At 44.2% G+C, this 22,817-nt stretch overlaps 1 protein-coding gene across 1 annotated transcript in view; it reads right to left on the reverse strand.

Moving 5' to 3' along the window:
* UCHL3 (ubiquitin C-terminal hydrolase L3) overlaps positions 1 to 22,817 on the reverse strand; it is a 408,547-nt gene that overhangs the window by 54,654 nt on the left and 331,076 nt on the right. The window contains exon 6 of the mRNA XM_086934885.1: positions 11,883 to 11,958. Coding sequence (XP_086791011.1) covers positions 11,883 to 11,958 — 76 coding nt within the window. The remainder of the gene's footprint in view (positions 1 to 11,882; positions 11,959 to 22,817) is intronic.

Here is a 22,817-nt window from a genome sequence, read left to right on the forward strand (position 1 = left end):
ACTCAGGAGAGACCGGGGGCACAGAAGAGGAGTGCCCACTGAAGTCGGGTGTTGAAGGAGAGATATTGGTGACCTTAGAGCAGTAGCTGGGAGGACCAGGCGACGCAGTGGAAGACGAGGAGCCGTTCACCAGCTGTCCCACGTCGGCTGTCGAGAGTTGAGGGGTCGGTGTCCATCGGCAGCACCAACAAGCCTGGGCAACTGCAAACCACATGGAAAGCAAAGAAGGTGAAGTGTCGGGACCAGCAAGGTCCAGGTGATTCACCACAAGCAGTGAAAACAGGACCGGCCACAAGCAATCAGGGGAGCCCACAGAAATCAAAGGGAACCCTCAACAGGACCCACAGGCCGGAGGCACTGGAGTGGCAAGAGGACCTCGAGCAGCTCACCAAAGATGCAAGCCCACGGTGCAAGCAATGCGGTGAGGACAAAGATCTTGGTAACAGGAGATGCTTGAGGTCGGGGCTACTTTGAGCCTGAAGAGCTTGATGGAAGAAGCCAACACGCCTTTGCAATGGCAAGTTGAGGCAGTGTACAGGGGTTCGGTTTCCTATTTTTCTACTCCTTCTTGCTCAGCCACCCCACTTAAGTAGTGGCTGCCACTGTCTGAGAGGTGTATTATGTCGTATATCTTTTCGAGATCGTCTTCTTCCCTTTTCAGGAGAAAAGCTGACACCTGGTGAAACTCTTACTGTGTAGTGTTTCGGATACTGTCACAAGTCTGTATACAGCTTGGGTAGATTACCTGGAAGAAACTTACAATAAAGATGCTGCAATTATTCAGGGCCGAGTAAACCCTTATGTTAACAAGGAAATAAAGGAGAGGTTTTCAGCACCAATAACTAAGAAGACAGTTGAGTTGCTAAAACTCACAAGGGGAGCTGGGCGTTACAATCTACCGGCAGTAATGGACAAGTTACTTACCTTCGGTAACAATGTATCTGTAAGAGACATATATTAGTTATAGATTCCTTACCTTCGAATTACCCGCAGTCTTCAGACTGGATCCAGATTTTTTTTTTCTTAGCAGTACCCATGTGCGTCGGTAGGTGGCGTTGGTCGACTCCGCTTCCGTCGTCGGTGTCATGGTCGCTGGGATGACGTTGCGGTGTCTACTTAGATGCCGCCCCTGCGTACGGACGTCAGTTCTGACACGGCTTTCCATGCCACAAGCGCACAACCACGCAAGACATTGACTGCTGGTGCACAAAACTAGGACCCTGCATGGCAGTCCCTATCCCTAGAAGTCAGTTCCAGAATGGGGAGGATGGGTGGGGCGGTAAGGGATCTATAACTAAAATAGGTCTCTTACAGATACATTGTTACCGGAGGTAAGTAACTTGTTCATCTGAAAGAGACTATTAGTTATAGATTCCTTACCTTAGAATAGATACCCCAGCAATACCAACCCCGGAGGTGGGTCTGCAAACTAAGTTCACCTGGAGAACACAAAGGCCGAAAAAGCTGTCTCTCCGGATTTGGCTGTCCAGGTAGTAATGCTTACTAAACGTTTGCAGGGATGCCCACCTGGCTGCCTGGCAGATGTCAACCAGTGGAACCCCACGTACCAAAGCAGTAGTAGCTGCCATCGCTCTGGTAGAGTGTTCAAGCAGTCCTACTAGAGGTTCCTTTTTAGCCAAATAATAACAGCTCTTAATGCATAGGACGACCCATTGAGAGATGGTACATTTGTGCACTGCCCATTCTTTCTTGCCGGCCACATAACCCACGAAGAGTTGATAGTCCACCCAGAAGTCTTCAGTGAGGTCAAGGTAGAAAGATAGCGCATGTTTAGGGTCCAGACGGTGGAGTTTCTGTTTCTCTTTGGAAGGGTGCAGAGGCGGGAAGAAGGTGGTCTGACCTATGTGGAAAGAGGTAACCACTTTGGGAAGAAAAGAAGGCCTAGTCCAGAGGGCTACTTTGTCCGGATGGACAGCAAGAAAGGGAGGTCTGGAAGATAAGGCTTGAAGTTCACTCACCCTGTGAGTAGAGGTGATGGCAAGCAAGAAGGCAGTCTTTAAAGTAAGCAGGCAAAGAGGATAATTATGTAGTGGCTCAAAGGGAGCACACATAAGATGCGCGAGGACAAGATTGAAGCCCCACTGGGTCATTACGAAAGGAGGAGGAGGAAAGAGATGAGTAATGCCCTTCAGAAATCTGTTAACAATAGGGGACTTGAAAAGAGAAGGCTGATCAGGGAGGAGAAGAAAGGTCGAAATGGCAGAAAGATAGCCTTTAAGAGTGCGCACAGTGGAGCCCTGCTGGGCCAAAGAAATAATGAAGTGGATAACCTCTGAAAGAGGGGCGGAAAAGGGATCCACAGCCTTTGCTGTGCACCATACCACAGATGTGTTCCTTCTACAGGCGTATACTGTTTTAGTGGAGGGACACCTAACTGCCAACCTCAGACAGACGCTAACACTCTCCAAGTTCACAAAGGACTTCAAGACCTGGCTCTTCGACGGACCACAATGAACTTCCAGGATCCCTCCCAGCCCACCCCCTAGCACCTTGAGACCCGATCAGGTTAGTAGCTGTGAATAACAAACCCATGATTGATTGATTTTTGCTGTATGCTGCTACTTATGTACAATGATGATGGAAAAAACAAAAAAGAAGTGGGAAAGATTCTCATAGCCGGCCTGCCCATGAGGCCCATGTGCAACCATGTATCTACACTGTATACCAGAATCGGGTCCACAGATTCTACAGACTTCGGGAGGAAGATCGAAAGCTGTCAACAGTCGCAGCTCAATCTCCACGCTAGGAGGTGGAGACTGGACAGGTTTGGATGGAGGACCGTCCCCTGCTGCTGCAACAGAAGATCTTCCCGAAGAGGCAGTCTGATCGGAGGATTGATGGCCATGCTCAAGAGCTCGGGGTACCAAACACTTTGCGCCCAGTCTGGAGCCACAAGAATGACTCTGGGCAGAAGTGGTACAGGCGGAAAGGCATACAGGAAGCCGCAATTACACTTGCGACAAAAAGCATCGCCGAGTGAGTACTGCCTTGGAAACTCCAACACGCAGAACTGCTGACATTGCACATTCTCTTCTGTGGCAAATAGATCTAACCAGGGCTCTCCCGACTGCTGAAAGAGACCTTGTATCACCTCTTAGTGAAGATACCATTCCAGATCCATCATGCAAGAGCAATTGAGTTTGTCCGCCCTGGCCTTCAGTGGTTCAACACCATGTGTTGAACCACCAGAGATATGCCCTGATGTTCCAGCCATGCCCAAAGGCAAAGGGACTCTTGACATAGGGTCCGAGACCCCACCCCACCCTGTTTGTTGCAGTACCACATGGCGGTGGCGGTGGCTTTGTACTACTCTTCCTTTGACAGAAGGAATGAATGCTGCACAGTGCAAGACGAATCGCCTAGTACTCCAGAAGGTTGAGGTGGATCCCGGACTCCGCCGGAGACCAGAGGCCTCCGATCTCTGCCTCTCCCATATGGCTGCCCCATCCCAGGAGTGATGCAACCGTCACTAATGTGAACTCAGACCTGCCAAGTGTCACACATCAGGCGTGACGCTAACGCATTTCAGTGTGGTGTTCCCGCATCACCGCACTGAAATGCATTGTCACGCATTTTGGCAACTGACCGCACTGTGCTCTGACAGCGCTGAAACTGGCTGCCGGCTATGCCAGGCGCTAGCGTACGCAGGTGCTCAGACACCTGTGTGCCCCCTACCGCAGCAGACTTCACTTGCGGCCAGCAGCAGCACAGTTAGTAAATAGTTAAAGATCTGCTCCCAGATAGTGTGCTACTAGTGTTAGAATCTGCCCTGCTGCCTCTCATTGAAATCCCCTCCGGCTGCACGGCTACAGTGAGCCATTGACTGCCCAATTACCAAGACTCGAGCGGGGCCTGCCCTTAGTAGTCGAGTTACAGGTTGTGGCGCCACGTGGGGGGATCTGATCGGATGTGAGCTCTCATCCTCCTGGAACAGGCAAGTGAGGTTGGTCAGAAGCAGCGCGGGGCCTGGGTTTCGACTGGAGTCACTGCCATGGTCAAATTTAAAATTAAGTAACATCACATTTATCCTACAACGACTGGACTGAGGACCTGAAGAATCATGCTCGGGCGGCGCGGTTTGCTGCAGCCGGATGAGTAATTGCGGCTAGGACTGGAGGAGGCCCGCAAATATAAGTAAGTGCCTGGCTGACAGAGCCGTCACTGACTCCCTCGGAAAAAATATATTTGGTTTATATTAGCACGTGGTCTTCCTGATCCTCACGTAGCCTGCCCTGCTGTGTTACACAGGTGAAGTAAAGTTCGGATGTCCGCCACAGACATACACACAGTAAAAGACTGGACAGGACTCAGCTTGACTCCAGTGGTGTGGAGAGCATGTGACTCACATCTGAGCATACCAATCCCACTCTGGGTGACAAATGCAAAAACAACTGGAGTCAAGCTATCCTGGCTGAAGACGGCTGATAGCCAGAAACCGGTCCTTGGATGCTTTATTCCGGTCCAGGAAAGACATGGCTTGGCAGTTCGGACTGGACTGTTCCCATGAGCCACAGAGTCAAGGCTGATTTGCATATGGCCATGTCTGAACTGGGGTGGTGTGGAGTGCAAAAAAACGATGGATTTAGGCCCAGATCTCTGTACTGGGGTGAATGTATTGGAGTTCTGGACTTTTGGGTTCCGTCCAGAGGTGTCAGGGATAACACCCGAAGACCCCGGAGTTCTACCTGTCTCGGTGCACAAATAAACAGAAACACGGGCTTCTCGATGGTGGCGTCAAAGACCAAAGGTTTATTACTGCAGGGACACAGAAGTCACAGAAACTACACACGGGCAGAATCTAGGAGCCTGTTCGATTTGTACAAGAAGGGTTGCTCCTTATATACTAAATATTGGCCTTCAGGCGAATTCTTCACATGTTAGTACATTCCCAACCTTTGTGTCCTAAACAATAAATATTTGGCGTTGCACAGGAATCGTCGATAATACCTGATGTCAAACATTACGAAGAGGGGTTCCCACTATTCCATCACAATCCCATGTCAACATTTCATTCAAGAGCCGGACCTCCTCATCGTAAATTTCGTTACCTCCCCCTAATAAAAGCCCAGAAAGAAAGGAGCAGAGCCAGGTGCAGAAGATAGCAAAGCAGGATAAGAGATGTTTGTGGGTCGTAAATGGGCAAGGCTACCAGCTTCGGCCGCCTAATCATGATCAGGCCAACGAACACGAGAACCAGTATAGTAGGACTGGCCTCAGGCAGAGGAGGCAGCCTTTGTCGAGTCATGCAGCCACAGCGTGTTCTGTTCTAAGGTGCACGTGTCACTAGAGAGGTGAATCTCCGGCTAAGCCTACGTGTCTTTAATCGAAATGAAGTAATCAGAGGTCATTGCGTATCCATTGTCTATGTGAGGGCAAGAAACACAAAATGGCTGCCATGATCTAAGATGGATGCCATGGGTAGATCAGAAATGTGTTTGTAACAGGAGTACTCTTGCTCGTAGCATAGCGAAAACACCAGGATATGCTAAATGGATCATTTGCGGTTCACTGATACCAAAATTATGTATTTACGACAATATTGAAAACACGGGTTCAAATCGTCACGGAACCTCAGTATGACATTGTTCTGCATTCTGTCCATCAATTGTTGTTTTTGCATTTGTCACCCCGAGTGGGATGAGTATGCTCAGATGTGAGTCCCATGCTCTCCGCCCTACGAAACATCACAGCGTATGAGGCTTCCTCCTCTACAGCCAAGGTAGGGGGGAGAAAGCATACCAAGGTCTGGGGAGGTATCCAGACCACTGGCATCAACCAACTCCTATCGCCAGTCTGGCTCCTCAAGTTTGTCTGCTAGAGGGCCAATAGTCCTCCTCACCCTCCTCAGGGCAGTAAGGAATGCCTGGCATGAACAGTGGTACAAAAGTACCCTCTGTAGGTAGCCTATCAGGGAATGATACGGCTGCAGTTCCAGTACAGTGCTGAGGTGGTCTGAATCAGTAGGAAATAAAACTGAGACCGTAAAGAGGGTAGGTGCTTAAAAAGATTGCTCGCTCTTCCTGCATCTGCTATGGTCTCACCCCTGCCTTTTCACATTGTCAATTTTTCTCCTTTTTCTCCATCTCTTTCTTTCCCTCTTTTGTATTTATTCCCTCTCCTGCTGCGGATTAAAGTTTGTTAGGGAAATATTGTCCTGGCTCTCAAAAATGAATGCCAGTGGGCACCACCTGCAACCGCCTCGAAATTAAGCACTGCAGGGTGCACTTGTTTCTCCTCAGGCACACCCAACAACTGCACTTGTGACTTAGAAAAACGAAAAAAACAAGCATCAAAATTTAAGTTGAAGAATGCTCCGGATGCACTCAGTAGTTTGTAAAGGTTCATTTGTGCGGTGAGGAGATAAAGCAAGTTAATCCTATCAGGGGCCCAGAGGTTACTGCCTGTTCTGGAATAACAGAGGGATTCGGGTTCCATGACAGAGCAGTGTCCTAGGCAAGCATCACCACACATCTCCCTTTTTCCAAATAAAGAACAAATCAAACACAGAATAATAAATTAGAAAACCTAGGAGCAATGCAATGAACAATAATAGACATGTAAGTAGACAAAGTGTTAACAATGAAAACAAGAAGAACAATATACTCTCCTCCCCTCTAAAAGGGAAAGAAGAAATTAATCACAAATAAAGTCTTGAAACTTGCAGCAGGTAAACGTGGTGCCAACGCTTCTCCTCAAAGTTTCATGTGAAATTCCCTTATTCGCTTGCATGAATTGGTGAGCGAAAGGGTTAGAGGTATTTTGACCAATAATGTTCATACCAGCACTAGGATCAAGTGCTAGACGAGAAATATTCCACCAATTTCCATCTGAAGGTTTTGCAGCATTTATCCTGAGATCCAAAATTTGTAAAGGTGCTTTAAATTTAGAAAAACCTTTCCCAACTAGACATGGATTTTTAACACAAACCCAGTCACCTAACTTCAACCTGCTGCATTTTGAGTTATCAAAAATTATTTTTGCACTGGAGGCATCCGAATTGGATTCGGCTATATTCCATGATTCTTTAATATTCACATTTTTGTCAAAGCTTGTAGTCATCCAAAAAGGACATAAATCAGTTGTTGCTTTTCTTCCTCGCATTAATTTTGAAAGGAGTTTTTGTTGTAACACTGTGAGGTGTTGTTCTGTAACGCCAAATCAACTCTTTTAAAGCAGTTTCAACATTCAAGTTACACTTTAAAGTAGACTGGATACATTCAACTAAAATTCTGTTGAAACGTTCTACTTTACCATTACTTTGGGGTTTATATAAATGTGTTTTAATATGTTTGATATAACATTTCTCTAGAAAAGATTTAATTTTGAGAGGAATAAGTTTATCACCCCGCATTAGTTTAGTACACTCTAAAGATAATTTGTCAGATACTTTCCAAAAAGCTTGCAATTTATCAGATAAACTTCTGCCAACCAGAAGTAACCATTTGTATGACATCCCTGAGTACAGTATCATTGTGTAAATCTTATACCCAATCATTCTCTTCTTTACAAATGCTTGAATCGCCAATGTAGGCAATAAAGCATTCTTCAATCTCTGACTCCCAATCATATTCATCACAGTCTCCAATCACCTGGAATGTATTCTACAGAGAAAGAAAATTCTAGTAGTCTTGCTGAAAGTCGAGCTATACGGGCAGTGGTGTGCTTTAACTTCCTTCCTGACAAAATTTCTACCAGAGGACGATGATCAGTCCTCAAAGTAAAAGGTCTTCCCCACAAATAAGCTTTACATTTCTCTACGCTCTATACGCATGCTAGGAGTTCTTTCTCTAGAACGGAATATTTACATTCGGGTGAACGTAAAGTCCTAGAGGCAAAACCAACAGTTGTTTCATGATTAATGTTGAGTTGGGTCAAAACTGCTCCTAAACCATATTCTGAGGCATCTAGAGTAACAAACGTATTTCTAGCTTCTACAAATGATTGTAGTGCTGGTGCTGAAGTAATATCTTTTTTAATTTTCTCAAAAGTGTGCTGACATAGATCTGATCATACACATTTTTAGCCTTTTTTTAGTAAAACCTTAAAGCATTCAGTGATTGTAGCAAAATTCTGCATGAATTTTGCATAAAATTCACACAAGTCTAAGAAAGATAAAAATGGTTCTCTATTTTAGGAGCAGGCGCATCTACAATGCTTTTTACCAAACTAAGTTTAGGTTTTACACCTTGCTCAGAAAATACATGCCCAAGATACTCAATTTCTTTTGTTTTGAATGTCCATTTGTCTTTTCGCAGCGTAAAACCTCTTTTTTCTAAGGTCTCTAGAACATTGTTTAGTGCGAAGCCATGTTCGTTTTCGCTAACAGAAAATATTAAAATGTCATCCTGAAAGATTACAACATGTTCGTTACCAGTAAACATGTCTGACATGAGTATCTGAAAGACTGCAGCGGCAGAAGCGATACCAAAGGGCATGCGACAAAATTGGAAAACTCCATCATGAGTTACAAATGCAGTCAAATGACGGGAACTTTCATCTAACTCAACTTGGTGGTAAGCCACGCTTAAGTCTAATTTGCTAAACCACTTGGCTTGGCCAACTTTAGTGATTAGGACTCCAATCCTAGGTAGAGGGTAGTTATCTATCCAGATAGCTTCATTCACACTCCTCATATTCACACACATGCGTAATTCCCCATTCTTTTTCTTCGCTAGAGCAATGGGAGATGACCACAAAGTTCCATCAGTTTTTTTCTTTCATACCTTGTGAACACATATCATTGAGCATGACAGAAAGGTCACTTCTCACACTGAAAGGTATTTTATGTAACTTATGTTTTACAGGGACAACATCATATATGACCTTAATGCGATAGATAAAATCTGAAATTTTGCCTAATTTGTCATGAAAAACTTTACTGAACTTCCTGACCCAAGTGTTGTCGTGGTTGCTTACTGAACCTAGTCTTTTCTTTTCAAAGGAAATGTTGTCCTAAACCTGGTTGTTGTTCTAAACCTGGTCTGATCGTAATACCAAATTCAGCTTGATGAATTAAGCCCAAAACATTGATCCCTTTTTTTGCAACATACATTTTACCATTGATGGATTCATCTAAAATCCTAATGTCAGCCCGGAAGAAACCAATGAGGTCTACTTTGCTTCCTTCAAATGCTATTGTAAGAATATCTAGAGGAAGTAAATTTTTGTTATACCAGTATTTTTCAAAAATATCATTGGAGATAATAGTTATGCGTGCACCAGTATCAACTAAAAGTTGTATAGCCTTAACTTCTTCGGGCGATGGCCGTACACTTTGTGGAGCAGGTAATCGTCGCCAAATTACTCAAGAATGCTCCGGATTCTCTCAGTAGTTTGCAAAGGTTTAATCGTGCGTTAAGGCGAGAAAGCAAGTTAATCCTAACAGGGGCTCAGAGGTAACTGCCTGTCCTGGAATCACCGAGGGATTCGGGTTCCATGACAGAGCAGTGTTCTAGGCAAGCATCACCCCAGAAGTATAAGCTTGTGTTGAGCAAGTCACCACTCAAAACAAGAATGTTAAACCTATCTATGGATCTAATTTTGGAGGGTCCTGGCTATGTATAATTCCCTATTACAAAGTCCCGGTGGGACTAGCCAAAGTGTTACCCACCACACCAGCCTAGATATGGCTCAGGCCAAAAAGCAGGTGGCTCAACAAAATCAAGGGACTAACCATCCTCTATGGATGCCCCTCAGGGTTTGCCCTTTCTGTGAGGCTAGGGACCTTTTGGCATTAGGGTACTTTCCTTCAGATGCTGATATCAGGTGTCAGTCATCCAAGGTAGAATTCGTAAGGAAGTGGCCCTGCAGGCTGCCCCATAGCATTAATCCAAGAGTGCCTTTCTGGGCACAAACAGTGGTTTACCACCCCAAAATCATAATTAAATCCTACAAGAATTTGGAAGTTCTTGTACGCTCCCATGCTCATATGATCAGCCAGTCAAATGACAGTTCTGCCCTCAGTCATCCTGAAATCAATTTTTGTTTACAACTCTTTATCATCCCTCCTTCTTAGGGGAGAAAAGGTTCGCCTTCTCCCCAAACACGTAGCTTACCAGGTGCTTAGCTAATAGTGCATATGCTGCAGTCCTTTAACTTCCATACCTACCTTCACACATACTGTTGAAAAAGCAGACCTACAATATTATGAAACAAGCATTTGCAATGCAATCAGTCTAGAATTTGTTAAAGTTAGAGCTGTTGGCATTGAAAATGCCAATGTTTTATACTTTGTTTTTTTTAATTTACAGTTGAGTGATTATATTTTCATATCGCTATTGCTATTCGTATGACCTACAGTTATGCAAGCAGGAACAACATTGATGTATCGCCGAAACTCCAAGTAAAAGATAAAGTGCGGCACAGTACCTCCAGGAATGTTGCACTTCTACACCAGCGGCAGGCTGCCCAACGACAAAGGCACGGTCTCCCTAAGCAGGCAGTGGGTACGGGAGGAGCTTAAAATAGGCAGTCTTTTTTTTGGTGTTGGGAAGGAGGGCATCCGATGGGGAGATGCAGTGCCAAAGCTGCAAATTAAAGATATAGCGCAGCGCTGGTAAAATGGGCTCTGCACGGAGACTTATTGCGCGGCCCAAGTTATTTAAAAAAAATGGAGGTGGCGAGCAGAGTCATGAAGAACAAAAGAAAGACCGCGGCCGTCATACTCCAAGATAAAGCTTGGCATGCCACGCTGAAACAAAAACAAACCGGTAATAAAGAACACGCTGGCAAGAGCTGTGGTGCAGAAGAAAAAAGCTCAGCCGCCATGCTAAAACTGGATGAGTGTAGTTTTGCAGAAATAACACGCCGCAAACTAAAGCACTTGTAACTACAAACTGAAACAATTGTAACAAATGTTATCTCCTGCGAAGCGCGACGGTGCAATTAGACCCCAGGGTAGGTTGCGGGAGAGCGTGTTGTGCCTGCAACAGCAGCTAGGATAAAAGTAATTAAGAAAGTAGTGCTGACAAATTGTAAACAAAACATACTGAGGAAGATCACATGTAACAGGAGCCATCCTCATGGGAGAATACAACTGGAGAAAGGGAGGGATTAATGAAGTCCTACTAAACAAATTAACCAATGGAAAGAAAGCAATTCCAGTCAAAAGAACCAATTGAAAACGTAAGCGGGAAATGGACAGAGCATAAAGCCTATATTCTGAATATGGAAAGAGTCAATGGGGTAACCCTGTGTCCCTCAGAACCTGGGTATGTATATAACAAACTACAAATGGTTCAGTCACGTAAAGCAATTGCTTTTACGCTTATGAAGTATTAATCATGCAAACAATAATAATAAATCTTTGAAGACTGCAGAGTGAAACACGAACGACACACAATATGCGTTAGAAAAGTCAATTTTTACTTTTTTTCCTCTATAAAGTAAATAATCAAATACGGCTGTCAAACTTAAAAAATCATCAAATGACATCAGTGACATAGAATTGAGTTTATAAAGTGACAAGGTGTAGTTTATATACAAGTCATATGACACAAACAGACATACGCAATATATAAAAGCCTGCTAAACGGAAAAATTGGGGTCAGTCCAAATTAGTTATAGGCAAAGTGGCTCAGGTTCAAGCTGGGTAGGCTTACTGAGGCGCGATCTAAAAAAGAAATCAAATCTGAGCTTTTTACAGGACGTAAGAATTGAACACACGAGTTGGAACTAGCCAGTCTCAAGATTTGACAGCCACGAATTTCAATAACAAAACAAAAAAAATCCTCCAAGATATTTTCAATTACATAGTAAAATTTACATTACGTTACAGCAATATTGTGTTTCACATGAGCTTGCAGGTTCTGCACATACCATCTATATCCATTTATTAGAAATTAAGTCATGACGGTTCTTACCTAATTCGTAAAGATAGCCCTGCTCTTCTACGAATGTAATGAAGTGCAAATCTACTTTGTCATCGATATGTGGAGCCTGAAGGAAAAGATGAAAGGAATGGTTAAAGTACATGAACATCAACAGGCAAAAGTAATTGCATCTGAAAACACTGCGGAGGACAAGCAACAGTTTCAACCAACAGCATGTACAATACAATGCAAGAGATGACTGTGCAGAAAATACAACAAAATCCCCAATACAGTAAATTTTCAAACTTCCAACAAATTAATTTGAACAAATCCACTGTGCGCCCACTGACAGTGGAGTTCATTGCGACAGAAAAAAACAATTAAATTATTCCAAATTACATTTCTCAAACATTAAGCACCCTGGGAGGAGTACACTGATGGCGCTTTAAGAAACAGATGGTCTTTTACAACAATTTTTAATGGTTTTCTGACATACATCAGAGGAGTCTTGTACACATAGATATCAATATCATTACACAGATTTCACATTTTCCATTGCTACCTATCTCTAAATTTCAAGAGACAATCATGACTCCTGGAAGTAAACCCATTTGCTGCTGGAATGATGGCACTTGGATGAATCAGTCAGAACTCTTGCAGGTACTAAGTGCAGTCTTCTTCATTTAGTTACTTTTAGGGACATACATGTCCCATCAGGAGCAGACACTTCCATGCTCAGCCTTCTGCAGCCACTGCATTGTCACCCCACGCATTCAAACCCCTCGCTTCATAGCATATTTGACCACGGAAGTACGTAACATGCATATCATCACACAATACAATAAAACACAAAACAGAAAAAGAGGTTAGAAATCTTGCTACATAACACAATGCACAAAAACTACACCTTCCTCGTGCCAGAATACTAACATCCCAAGGTACCACACAACTGCTCCAAGCAAGGTGGTGTTTGCACAACCAAAATCCAAATGAATGTAGACGCAAAAGTAAAAGGGAAATTCAATGTAACACAGAAATACAAAACTGACAAGCGTTAATTCTCCACGAGAAACAAACTCAACCACAAGACAAAGTCCCAAGGTAACTCTCTGAATGACTTGCCGTGAATCAAATGAGTCTCGCACAAAACTGAGCAACTGCAGTGCACACAATGGATCCATGAGCATGCGCACCATGCAAATGTGGAAAAAATGTGGAAAACCGAGGTTCACACTATGAGCATCCTCATCCGGTAGCAGGAGACGCTAGGTGCCGAGCGGGTGCAGGGCGTTGCGGGCGGTGTGCCATTGTCGCCCCACCCACCTCCCGAGACCTATGGGGCGTGGATATTTTTTCATACAAACTATACAGGTTCCTCTAAAATAGAGGTAATCCCCACAACTTGATGGTTTGTTTTCCTGCACTAATTTTTACACAGTAATTTTTAACTTTCACGTCCTCTGGTAGGGTGGACCTTAGCGAGCCCACACCGCCGAGGTACACAACCCATGGTCCTGAAGAAAGCCTAGTAACTTTACACATAAAGACTGAAACATGTCGACCCCACCTTAAGTGGAAATAACCAATACATTAATTGCCACATTTTCTTACACATATTTTAACCTTGTCAGGCTGACCATTGAATAAAAATTTCTTTCTTTATGGTACAGTCCTTTGACAATTTTAATATCACATACTTTTTCACATCACTGTCACAAAATCCAGCTCCGCAGTAATCTGGCGTTGTAGCACACCAGGGAGGCACTCGGCTTCTCCTGGTGGGCCCGATGATGAAGCATGTCACCACCCAGGGTGGTGAGTGAGGGCTTCTAATACATCCCTAGTGATTTCCAGTGTGAATCCGACAGAAAGATTTTCATCTCTGTTTTTGTGCTAATTTCCTGTGTTTTTTGACACTCTTGTTTTACTAAGATTGCCCGGGGGACTGAGGGTGCCCCTTTCCCCTCTCTCTCATATTGTTACTACCCACAATAAAAAGACTCCACACCAGTTTAAAAAAATAGTAAATATTTTTCTGGATAAAACAAGACAAAAACGACAAAAATCCAATGGATATCATCAGCGATTAGCTTATAAGAAGAAGAGTGCTTTAAGGTACACAAACATTCCAATTGGGCTTAGCCTAGAAGTTGGTGTGCTTCTATTGTAGCAATTATGGTATTGCTGGCTGTTCCTGCGAGGTGCATTGTACAGAAATGTTCGGACCACTCGGGTCCTTTGTAAATGATCAAACGTGTGTCCCAAAATATTGTGGAAATGACGGCTAGCTGAGCTAGTGCTTGGGGAAGTGTCCTTTTAAAAATCACACAGTTCTTTTTTATCAGGCAATTTTTCTCAATTGCGGTGCCTCACTCGAGAAAACTGGTGCGCTCCCTTTTAACCCCTTTGGTGCTGATGACGGCCCCCAGCCGTCATACATTACAGTGTTCGTGTGCTGAGGACGGCTGGGGGCCGTCATGAACCCGCCCACTCATTAAAAGCGCCGCACAGGCGCAGAATCGCGGCCGCACCCAAGGGGTTAAGAGAGTTATGGTACGCTCCCTTTTAAGAGAGTTATGGTAATGTCACCAGCAGGCAAGGGAGCGGCTGATAGCCAGGCCCAGCGACAGTGTTTCTCAAGTACAGGACAGCAACACCCCAGCCCAGACTTCTTTACTTCACTTCAATCGCCCGTGAGGAACTATCTTCCAGTCTGCAGAAACCCAGGTGGTTTGGCAGTGAGACATGATGAGATTATCTCTGCAGGAGGCGGAATTGCCCTCAGTTGAGGCAACGTTTCTGCGATCAGGTGTGCCACACCAGAATCTTGAGTCCAGATCCCTGCTATTTTTCCCTGGACACCCCGCTCTGGAGGAAACACAAGCACTGTGCTTGAAGATAGCCACGTCCCAAACACACTTGGTTTTCAGAGTAGGTGGGTGCTCAACTTTCGCTCGGGCACACACTAGAATGGTGGTGGGAACATGCTGATCGTAGAAGACGTAAACACACAGAGCTGTCAATTACGGCTCCTCAGTTATAATGCACTGCTGCTGGGCCTCAAGTTGGCAAGGCTCAATAGTGGTGGGGAAGGAATAGGTGAAACCTTTTATGGCCCTGAGGTCTTGGGAACAGGAGGCAAGCTTGACAAGCCCTTAGAGTGCTCGTAGTAATGGGATGTTGAGGGCATGATCCTTCCTCCCTCACTGCAGAGGTAAGGGGCAGCAGGCTAATACAGCAGAGCACAGTGCAGAGTGGCAGTCCCTACTGTCAACATAGGAATAAGCTTGAAGCAGGCCAACATAGTATAGCAGAGATAAAGTGGCAGTCCCTTCTGACAGTGTAGCTCTTGATTGCATAGTCTCTTCAGGACTCCAAAGTTTGGGGGTGTCAGAGGACCAGTACTTAAACCAAAATGTGCCTTTGAAGTGGGGGAGACAACAAAAGAAGCCTTTGATCCTCACCAGGTCCTTTCCTTCCCTTGTTCCAGACACACTACAGAGACAAATGTAGCTATTTGTGTGGGGTCAGGCACAGCCCTATTCAGGTGTCAGCCCCTCCGTCCTAATTTATTGCAAGAAGGCCCATCCGCCTGGTGATGGGCCATCAGGATGCAAATGTCACAATCCAGCTGCCTTTATTTGACTTTCTAGAGGGAATGCACAGAGTCCAGCTTTCACCCTAACCCAGACGTGTATCAAGAGACAGACAGAGGCCCAGAATGGTTAAAGTAAGAAAATGCCAACTTTCTGAAAATTGCATTTTTTGACCTGCAATTTAAAAAAAACTATACTAAAATATGTGTTTTTAAATTGAGAGTCCAGAGACACCAAACTCCAACTTTCTATCTGCTCCAAATAGGAAGTTACACGTAAAAGATGTTTTAAGGCAATCCTCATGTTAACCTATGGAAAGGATAGGCCTTGCAGTAGTGAACAATCAATTTTACGTTTTTTCATTACCAGGACATGTAAACTCAAAAGTACACGTCCTACCTTCTAAATACACTACATCCTGCAATTTGGGCTACATAGAGCCTACCTTATGGGTGACTTACTTGTAATAAAAGGGAAGGTTAACTTGCCAGGTAGAAATAGCAGTTTAAAACTGCACACACAGGTTCTGCAATGGCTGGCCTGAGCCATGTTTAAAGGGCTACTGAGAGGGTGACACAATCTGTGTAGCAGCCACCAGACGGTGAGCACATAATAATCCACATTTGTAAAGCGCACAATCACCCGTAAGGGTCTCTAGGCGCTGGGGGCCGTCGGGAAGATTCAGAAAGCTATTGCCCAGAGTCACATGGTGTTGGGCTAATCTGCCGCCGGGGATCGAACCGCGATCCCCCAGATTCCGGAGTCAGTCCCCTTAGCCGCGGCGCCACAACTCTTCCACAGGTTAATTCAGGATTTGCTTGTGCCTTACCCTGACTAGGATTATGGTAAAGTGGCCCAAAATGATTTGCCTAGGATTGTGTAGGTACATACGGCTGATAAGGACCCCTCTGATAATGATTTAATAATAAAAATATTCAAGCTCTAAGTCTCAGGCTGTTGGCCCATGTATACAGTAATTCTGTAGTGTATGTGTATTCTTAGTTGCTCAGGGGTGTTGTTTCTACATTAGCACTTTCCCTGCCCTGAGAACAGTTAATGTTTACAGGGGATCCCTATATATGCATTTATGAAGAAAAAAAATATCATCTATTTGGAAACTGCCAGAATAAAATCAAGGTGACCCAAAACCGCCAAAGCGTCTTCACTCCCTGTTCGGCAGGGCAGTGAAAAACACATGAAGGTCTACAGACTACCACAGCAAAAGAAGCACTTTCTTCTATAGTGGTTTTCAATGGGGAGTTCAATTCTGTCTCAGGTTAAATATCTAAGCCATTTACATTTTGTAAGTCTTTATATGGGTCCGTATCAGCATAATGAGAGAGAAGTTGTTTGCCTCCTTATCATCCTCCTCATCAGGTGGAACGTTTTGAAGGCCCTGGATTGTGTCTGAATCTGAACCAAATAAGGCCTCAAGCCTAAGGTAATTACTGGCATCAAGGTAATTGTAATCCTTAGAAATCCTCAAAGACTAGAGGATCGCGTTTGTTATCTCATACTGAGACACAAGCCAAGATCAAGCTGAAGTTTATTCTGGTTCCAAAACTGTTGTCAGATCCAAAACAGGCATCTTTGGAGCAGATAGCGGCAAGGTGTTCGGGGCAGGTGTCAAGGTATGGGTTGAAGGCATCTTGGGCAAGATGCCTAACAATTTCAGTCTATGCCAGGGTAGGCGCTGCTACAGGAATCCAACCGAAATAGCTGCATTAAGGCCTCCATTGGCTGAAGGCTCGAAGATAGCCAGGAAAACTGGGGCCGCATTGAGCTTCATGTACGAATGTACTCTGAGTCAGACGACTGGGGCAAAGTCAAGTCCTTCGAGTGTGAGACTTCTCCTAGCAGTGGGAGTGACAGTAAGGAGATAAATTCTGGTTGGACGTCTACTGCCTATGATGAGACATGTCTTTCAAATTAGTCATTGACACACTCTAGGATGGTGACTTGGAGCAGGACCGGGCCCTAGAGCAGGAATGGGCCTGCAAACTGAAGCAGGCCTCCCAGATTTCGAGGATGACATGCCTTGTTTCTTTTGCTCAGTGATGTACTTCTTTGCCTTGCACTGCTGGATGGCCTTCGGGTGCTTCAGGGAGCATTCGTTGCAGGACTTTGAGTCATGATGGGACTCTAGATACTACAAAATGAAGCCATGTGGGTTTTTGATGGACATCCATTTCCTGCAGTATAGTTTGAAGCCTATAGTATTTGTGAGAGACATTTCCCTGCACACAGTCTACAAAAAGAAAATTTGGAGGTCAGTTAAGACACATACAAAAGCTTTGGAAGCAGAGCACTGGCTCTGCATCGAAAGGTGCGGAAGAAAGGAACTAATGTTAGTACACAGGGGTGGTGCCTATTTACAGCTATATGGGGCCACTTTTAAGAGGCCGTGTGATGCCAGTGGAAAGTCTGATGATGTCATATATTGCCATGCAGGAGTAATTGCTAAAACATTCTGGGTCCAGTCTGGTGCCTTGGGAATTTCAAAAGGCTAGGAAAACTGCTGTTAGAAGTACCCACTAGAAACATTGTTACTATGTGCGCTCCCAAGGCCATGCATGACTGCCATAATATAGGTTTGAAGTCCTATATTCAACCCCTTTGACAAATGAACACGGTTTTAATGAGCTATCTGAGGCCTGCACAATAACGTATAGTATCCTAGAATAAGAGAAGTGAACAGTTATTGGTGAAAAGAGTGAGAAGGCGGTCAGACATATGATGGCTTGGATTGAGTATGCGTTAACGGAGTAGAAACATTACGAGGTAAAACACTAAAGTCACATCCCGGCCTGGAAGAGGTAGAACAGCCAGAATGTAAGTATTTATAGGTCTCCTAAATAAAGAGTCTGGTATCAACAGTAGGCCAGCTTACAGTCATAGTTAAGTTGTTAGGTGTGTGATTAGCAATAACTATAACAATGCCCTGATAATGCATTGTCAAAGAGCAGGCATTAATCAATACCCATTCAGCTGCATTTGGTGACCGATTCGTAGCTTCGTGGGACTTGGGTACAAGGAAACACATGATCAACAAAGCTGATCAGAGTTCACAATTGCTTTGACATGGAACAAGCTTTTAGCGGAGTTGCTCAGAATATAGATATCTGTTATGCAGATCAATGGAAATGTGCAAAGTGTAGCACTGGTAAGTTAAAAAAATAAAAATCCAAAATGTAGTAAATCCTAGTAGAGAACTGCCCTATCAGATTGTTCTACCAACTGGCCTGATTCCCCAAGGTCAAGGGCAAAAGGTGTTGACTTGGGTATGTTTTTGCCCCACACACACACAAACACACCTGCAACCAGTACATAAGGCCTTGAACCATACAACTCCAGTCATACGAAGTGGGTTGGGCGAGGCAACAATCTTGAATGGAAGAGGCAGATCGGGTTGAAGTCTAGGTGAGTTGCAATGGTGGTATAAGTGTGGCAAGTGAAGATGCAGGGTAGCCAGTAGTAAGGTGAAACAGGATCAAGGTTCATTCTTAGGGTAGTGGTCTCAGGTTACAGGTAAAGTAGGTATGAAGGGAGCTCCACGGGGAGCAGCATCCTTGCAAATAAGCCCACACATTCAACTGACACTCTCTCAAACCATGCCCACACCAGCATTCTAATTACATCACAGTCACTCTTGTGGAGCAGCAGAGGACATAACAATAAGAGGAGAATGCATCGAAAAGATGAAGATACCACACATCCTTCTTTATGGATATAAATCCAAGTAAGACAGTAATACACAACATCAATAAAAAAATGAGAACCAAGCAAGGGAGTACAAAATGACCAGAGAAGAGAATAATGATATAAGACTAACATATACAAACCTCACTAGGCAGGAACACCCACTAGTCCCCCCTCTGCTGACAATAAAACATGGAGGTGCAACAAAAGTGACACCTAATAATAGAGTTATCGACTCTGCAGCATAGTACAAGGGTGCAATAGAAGTGCCCCAACAGGTGCCATACACTTGCCCAATATTAAAGTGCAAAACAAATGCCCCTGTGGCTGCAACACATATGCCTCAAATGCCCCATTCACAAGGGTGCAATACGTGGGCCCCAATGGGTGCCACACATTGTCCAATATTAAAGTGCAAAACAAATGCCCCATTCACAAGGGTGCACTACGTGTGACCCTACGATTGCCATACACTTGCCCAATATTAAAGGGCAAAATATAGGCCCCTGCAAGATATATGCCCCAAAGCAAAAGGTTAGGGTACAAAATAAATGCGCAATCACCAACAAAAGTAAGAAGTTGTAAAGTATGGTGGCAGCCTGGGTGAAGGAGACAGGAGCTATGGCCTACTGTCAGTTTTGGCTTCAGGCAGGCTGCATAACAGTCAACCAGGCCCCTGCTTCTTTTTTAATCGCTGAACTAAAGGACCTCATTGTGAATAAACAAAATGCATATGTAGAATGTTTGGATTTCATGACGGCTTTTGATGTGGTAAACCAGCAATTTCACTGGCACACACTGCATGAAAGAGGGTTGGCGATATCACTTCTGGAATAGGTTAATGCTGGAAGATAAGAGAATCAGTACTCTAAACAATATGAAAACCCCTAGAATGAGTGAAGCTACGATAGGACAGTGGGTGGTGCAATATTGTGCCCTTGACTCCTCCTCTACTGTGTACATAAGTGGTATCGCTGAAATTTTCAACAGCCTACCCGGATGTCTCAAGCTTAGAGCAACAAAGGATGCTGATACAGTTATTTGCAGATAATGCCATTTTCATTGCTAAGTCACTCAATACTGCTGCATAAACTAAACTTGTGGCTTGTTTTAAAGTTTTTGCCAGGGATAGAAACTGGCGGTAAGAATTTAAAAATCCAAAGCTATGAAAATGGGGAATATGAGTTCGAGGGCGCACATCTTGAGAATCGGTAATATGGGATGGCGGGCGGTCAGATTTTCTGAGTCGTTATGCCGGAGCAGCTCTCTGGCTATATCATTTCTGGCTGATTCTTCACCAAATAATGGTTTCTTGGCTGTTGCTCGACAGTCATGACCAAAATTATAGTAAAATCTAAATATGGTGCACAGATGGGCCAATAATGTGGACAACTATTTGGTGGTTCTACAGAATGCATTCCTAAAAATGATTTCGAGAGTTTCATGTAGCATATCCACTAGGATTGAAAATTGCAGGGTAGCAATTGGTCAAGATCCAAAAGGACAAGGCACTCAATAAGCATTGGTCGCTTGCAATATCTGAAGATAGAGAACAGTACCTGGGCCTAGAGCTTGTAACTTATGATAGAAAGCTCCAAAGAGCCGGAATGATAACTGCATAGAAGTGCTGCTTCACCAATGGAAAATAATAAAATGTATCTTGTAAAAGTATTTGCCTGTGTCCCCCCCTCCCTCAAGTCGAAATGAAGACATAATTATAACAGGATTTGTCTAGCACTCCACACCCAACAGAGATGTCCAAGCGAATTATCGCATCGGTAGCATGCTACGCTGTCACCGTTGGGATATGCTTGTGGAGATGGTGTTGTGATTGCAATGAAACCTATGAAGGATGCGTTTTGGTTTTGGCTACACGAAGACTCATTGGACAACAGTCCACTGTGACAGCTGCGCGCTAAACACATACTAGGCGTTCACCCACTGATTGAAGGCTTGAGAAAAATATAAACATTGGAAAAGTACCTGAAGCAGGCACACAGGAGTTATAACTGAATATATTTCAATGCCCAGATCTAGACCTGGCTATAAAACCAGTCAACAAGTCAGTTTATTCCACCGACGGTATTTTCGGTGTAAACAAGTCAGTACGGACCTTCTGTCGCTTGAATATCTCTCTATGGGCTCAGCTAAATACAATATAAATCTTGTGATATTTGGTGAGCCAGGCCGGCGGGTAACACGGTTCCACAAGGCACGAGCTGAACCCTTCACGCGTACCAGAGAGTGACTATCCCGCCGCTTGTCACTGCGCACATCAAAGCAGAATGCACCACAGCCAAGCAGGGCAGTTCTAAATAATAATTTTGCAGCAAAGCTACACAGCTGGAAGGGTTTATGCAACACATGCTCCAGACTAAACAACTCGAAGCCACTTGTTACAGCATGCAAGCCGGCTGATCTTTATTACACGCTGAAACATTAATTATACAGTAAGTAGCCTGCATCCTCCATGCGGTTACACAAGCTATCAAAACCAAAGGGTGTCTCTTTCATCACGATTGGTTTCTAACTTGAATAACGAAGGAAAGGTGTAAACACTGATTAACTAAGGAAATGCGTGACGGCGGGCTGGCTAATGTGGATATATATCTATATGCAGTAGACAGATAGGGACTGGGACCTGAAGGGAGGGGGGATGTTGGGGAACTGTTAGTGGTTTATATACATATAAACAATGTCATACAGTATGTGACTGAGCAATATTGTAGAGAAAGTGTACAATAAGCAATGAGGAGCACAAAAATTTGTGTCTATGAGAGTGCTGCACGTGTGCTCTGTAATACTGTGAATTGTAAGGTACACATGGATTGTTAGTACATAACTGTATGCAATCGGATATCAAAAACTCAAAATAGGTTTTAAAAAAAAACGAAGGAAATGCGTTTAGCGTCAAAAGCGCAAAAATAGCATTCAATAACAAACTGTATAAAAACCAAACAGGTTTATTCAAACTTCCTTGCTCTTTAGAGAGAATAAGGTGTGCGAGTAGCGGGGCGTGGCTCGTTTAAATAGTGCCTATTCTTGTAAGATAGGCACAAAGAGGTGAATGAATAACAGTGACACAACTCTCACCCTTGGCAGCGAGTATGGCAGTGAGTATTACAGTGACCACAACGGCAGACCTACCTGAGCTTCATTTCAGAGGTGAATAAAGTAGTAAGGCCCCGAAACACAAAACGAATGCAAAAACAATTGATGGACAGAATGCAGAACAATGTGATACATTCACCCCAGTACAGAGATCCGGGCTGAAATCCACTGTTTTTTTGCTCACCATGCCATTCCAGTTTGGACCCAGCCATCTGCAAATCAGTCTTGACCCTGCGCCCAATGGGAACAGTCCAGCCCGAACTGCCAGGCCAGGTCCTCCCTGGACTGGAAACAAGCATCCTAGGAACGGTTTCGGGGTTTCGTCCCTCATCAGCCAAGACTGAGGCAATACATATTGACAAAGGCAATACATATCATGAGGTCATCCAGTACAGTCTGACTAATTCAGTCCCATGGGGAACAAAACTACTTCTTTGGGACCAAGGGAACCTTTACACGATCAGGCATGTTAGCCTATGGCATTATATATTTACCAGAATTTGAATGGACACAGACTATGCAAAGACCATCCATTCCAAAAACTAATAACATAAGAAGCTTAAATTAAGAGAAACCTTAA

Source organism: Lissotriton vulgaris, chromosome 8, assembly GCF_964263255.1.
Source record: "Lissotriton vulgaris chromosome 8, aLisVul1.2, whole genome shotgun sequence".
Classification (NCBI taxonomy): domain Eukaryota; kingdom Metazoa; phylum Chordata; class Amphibia; order Caudata; family Salamandridae; genus Lissotriton; species Lissotriton vulgaris.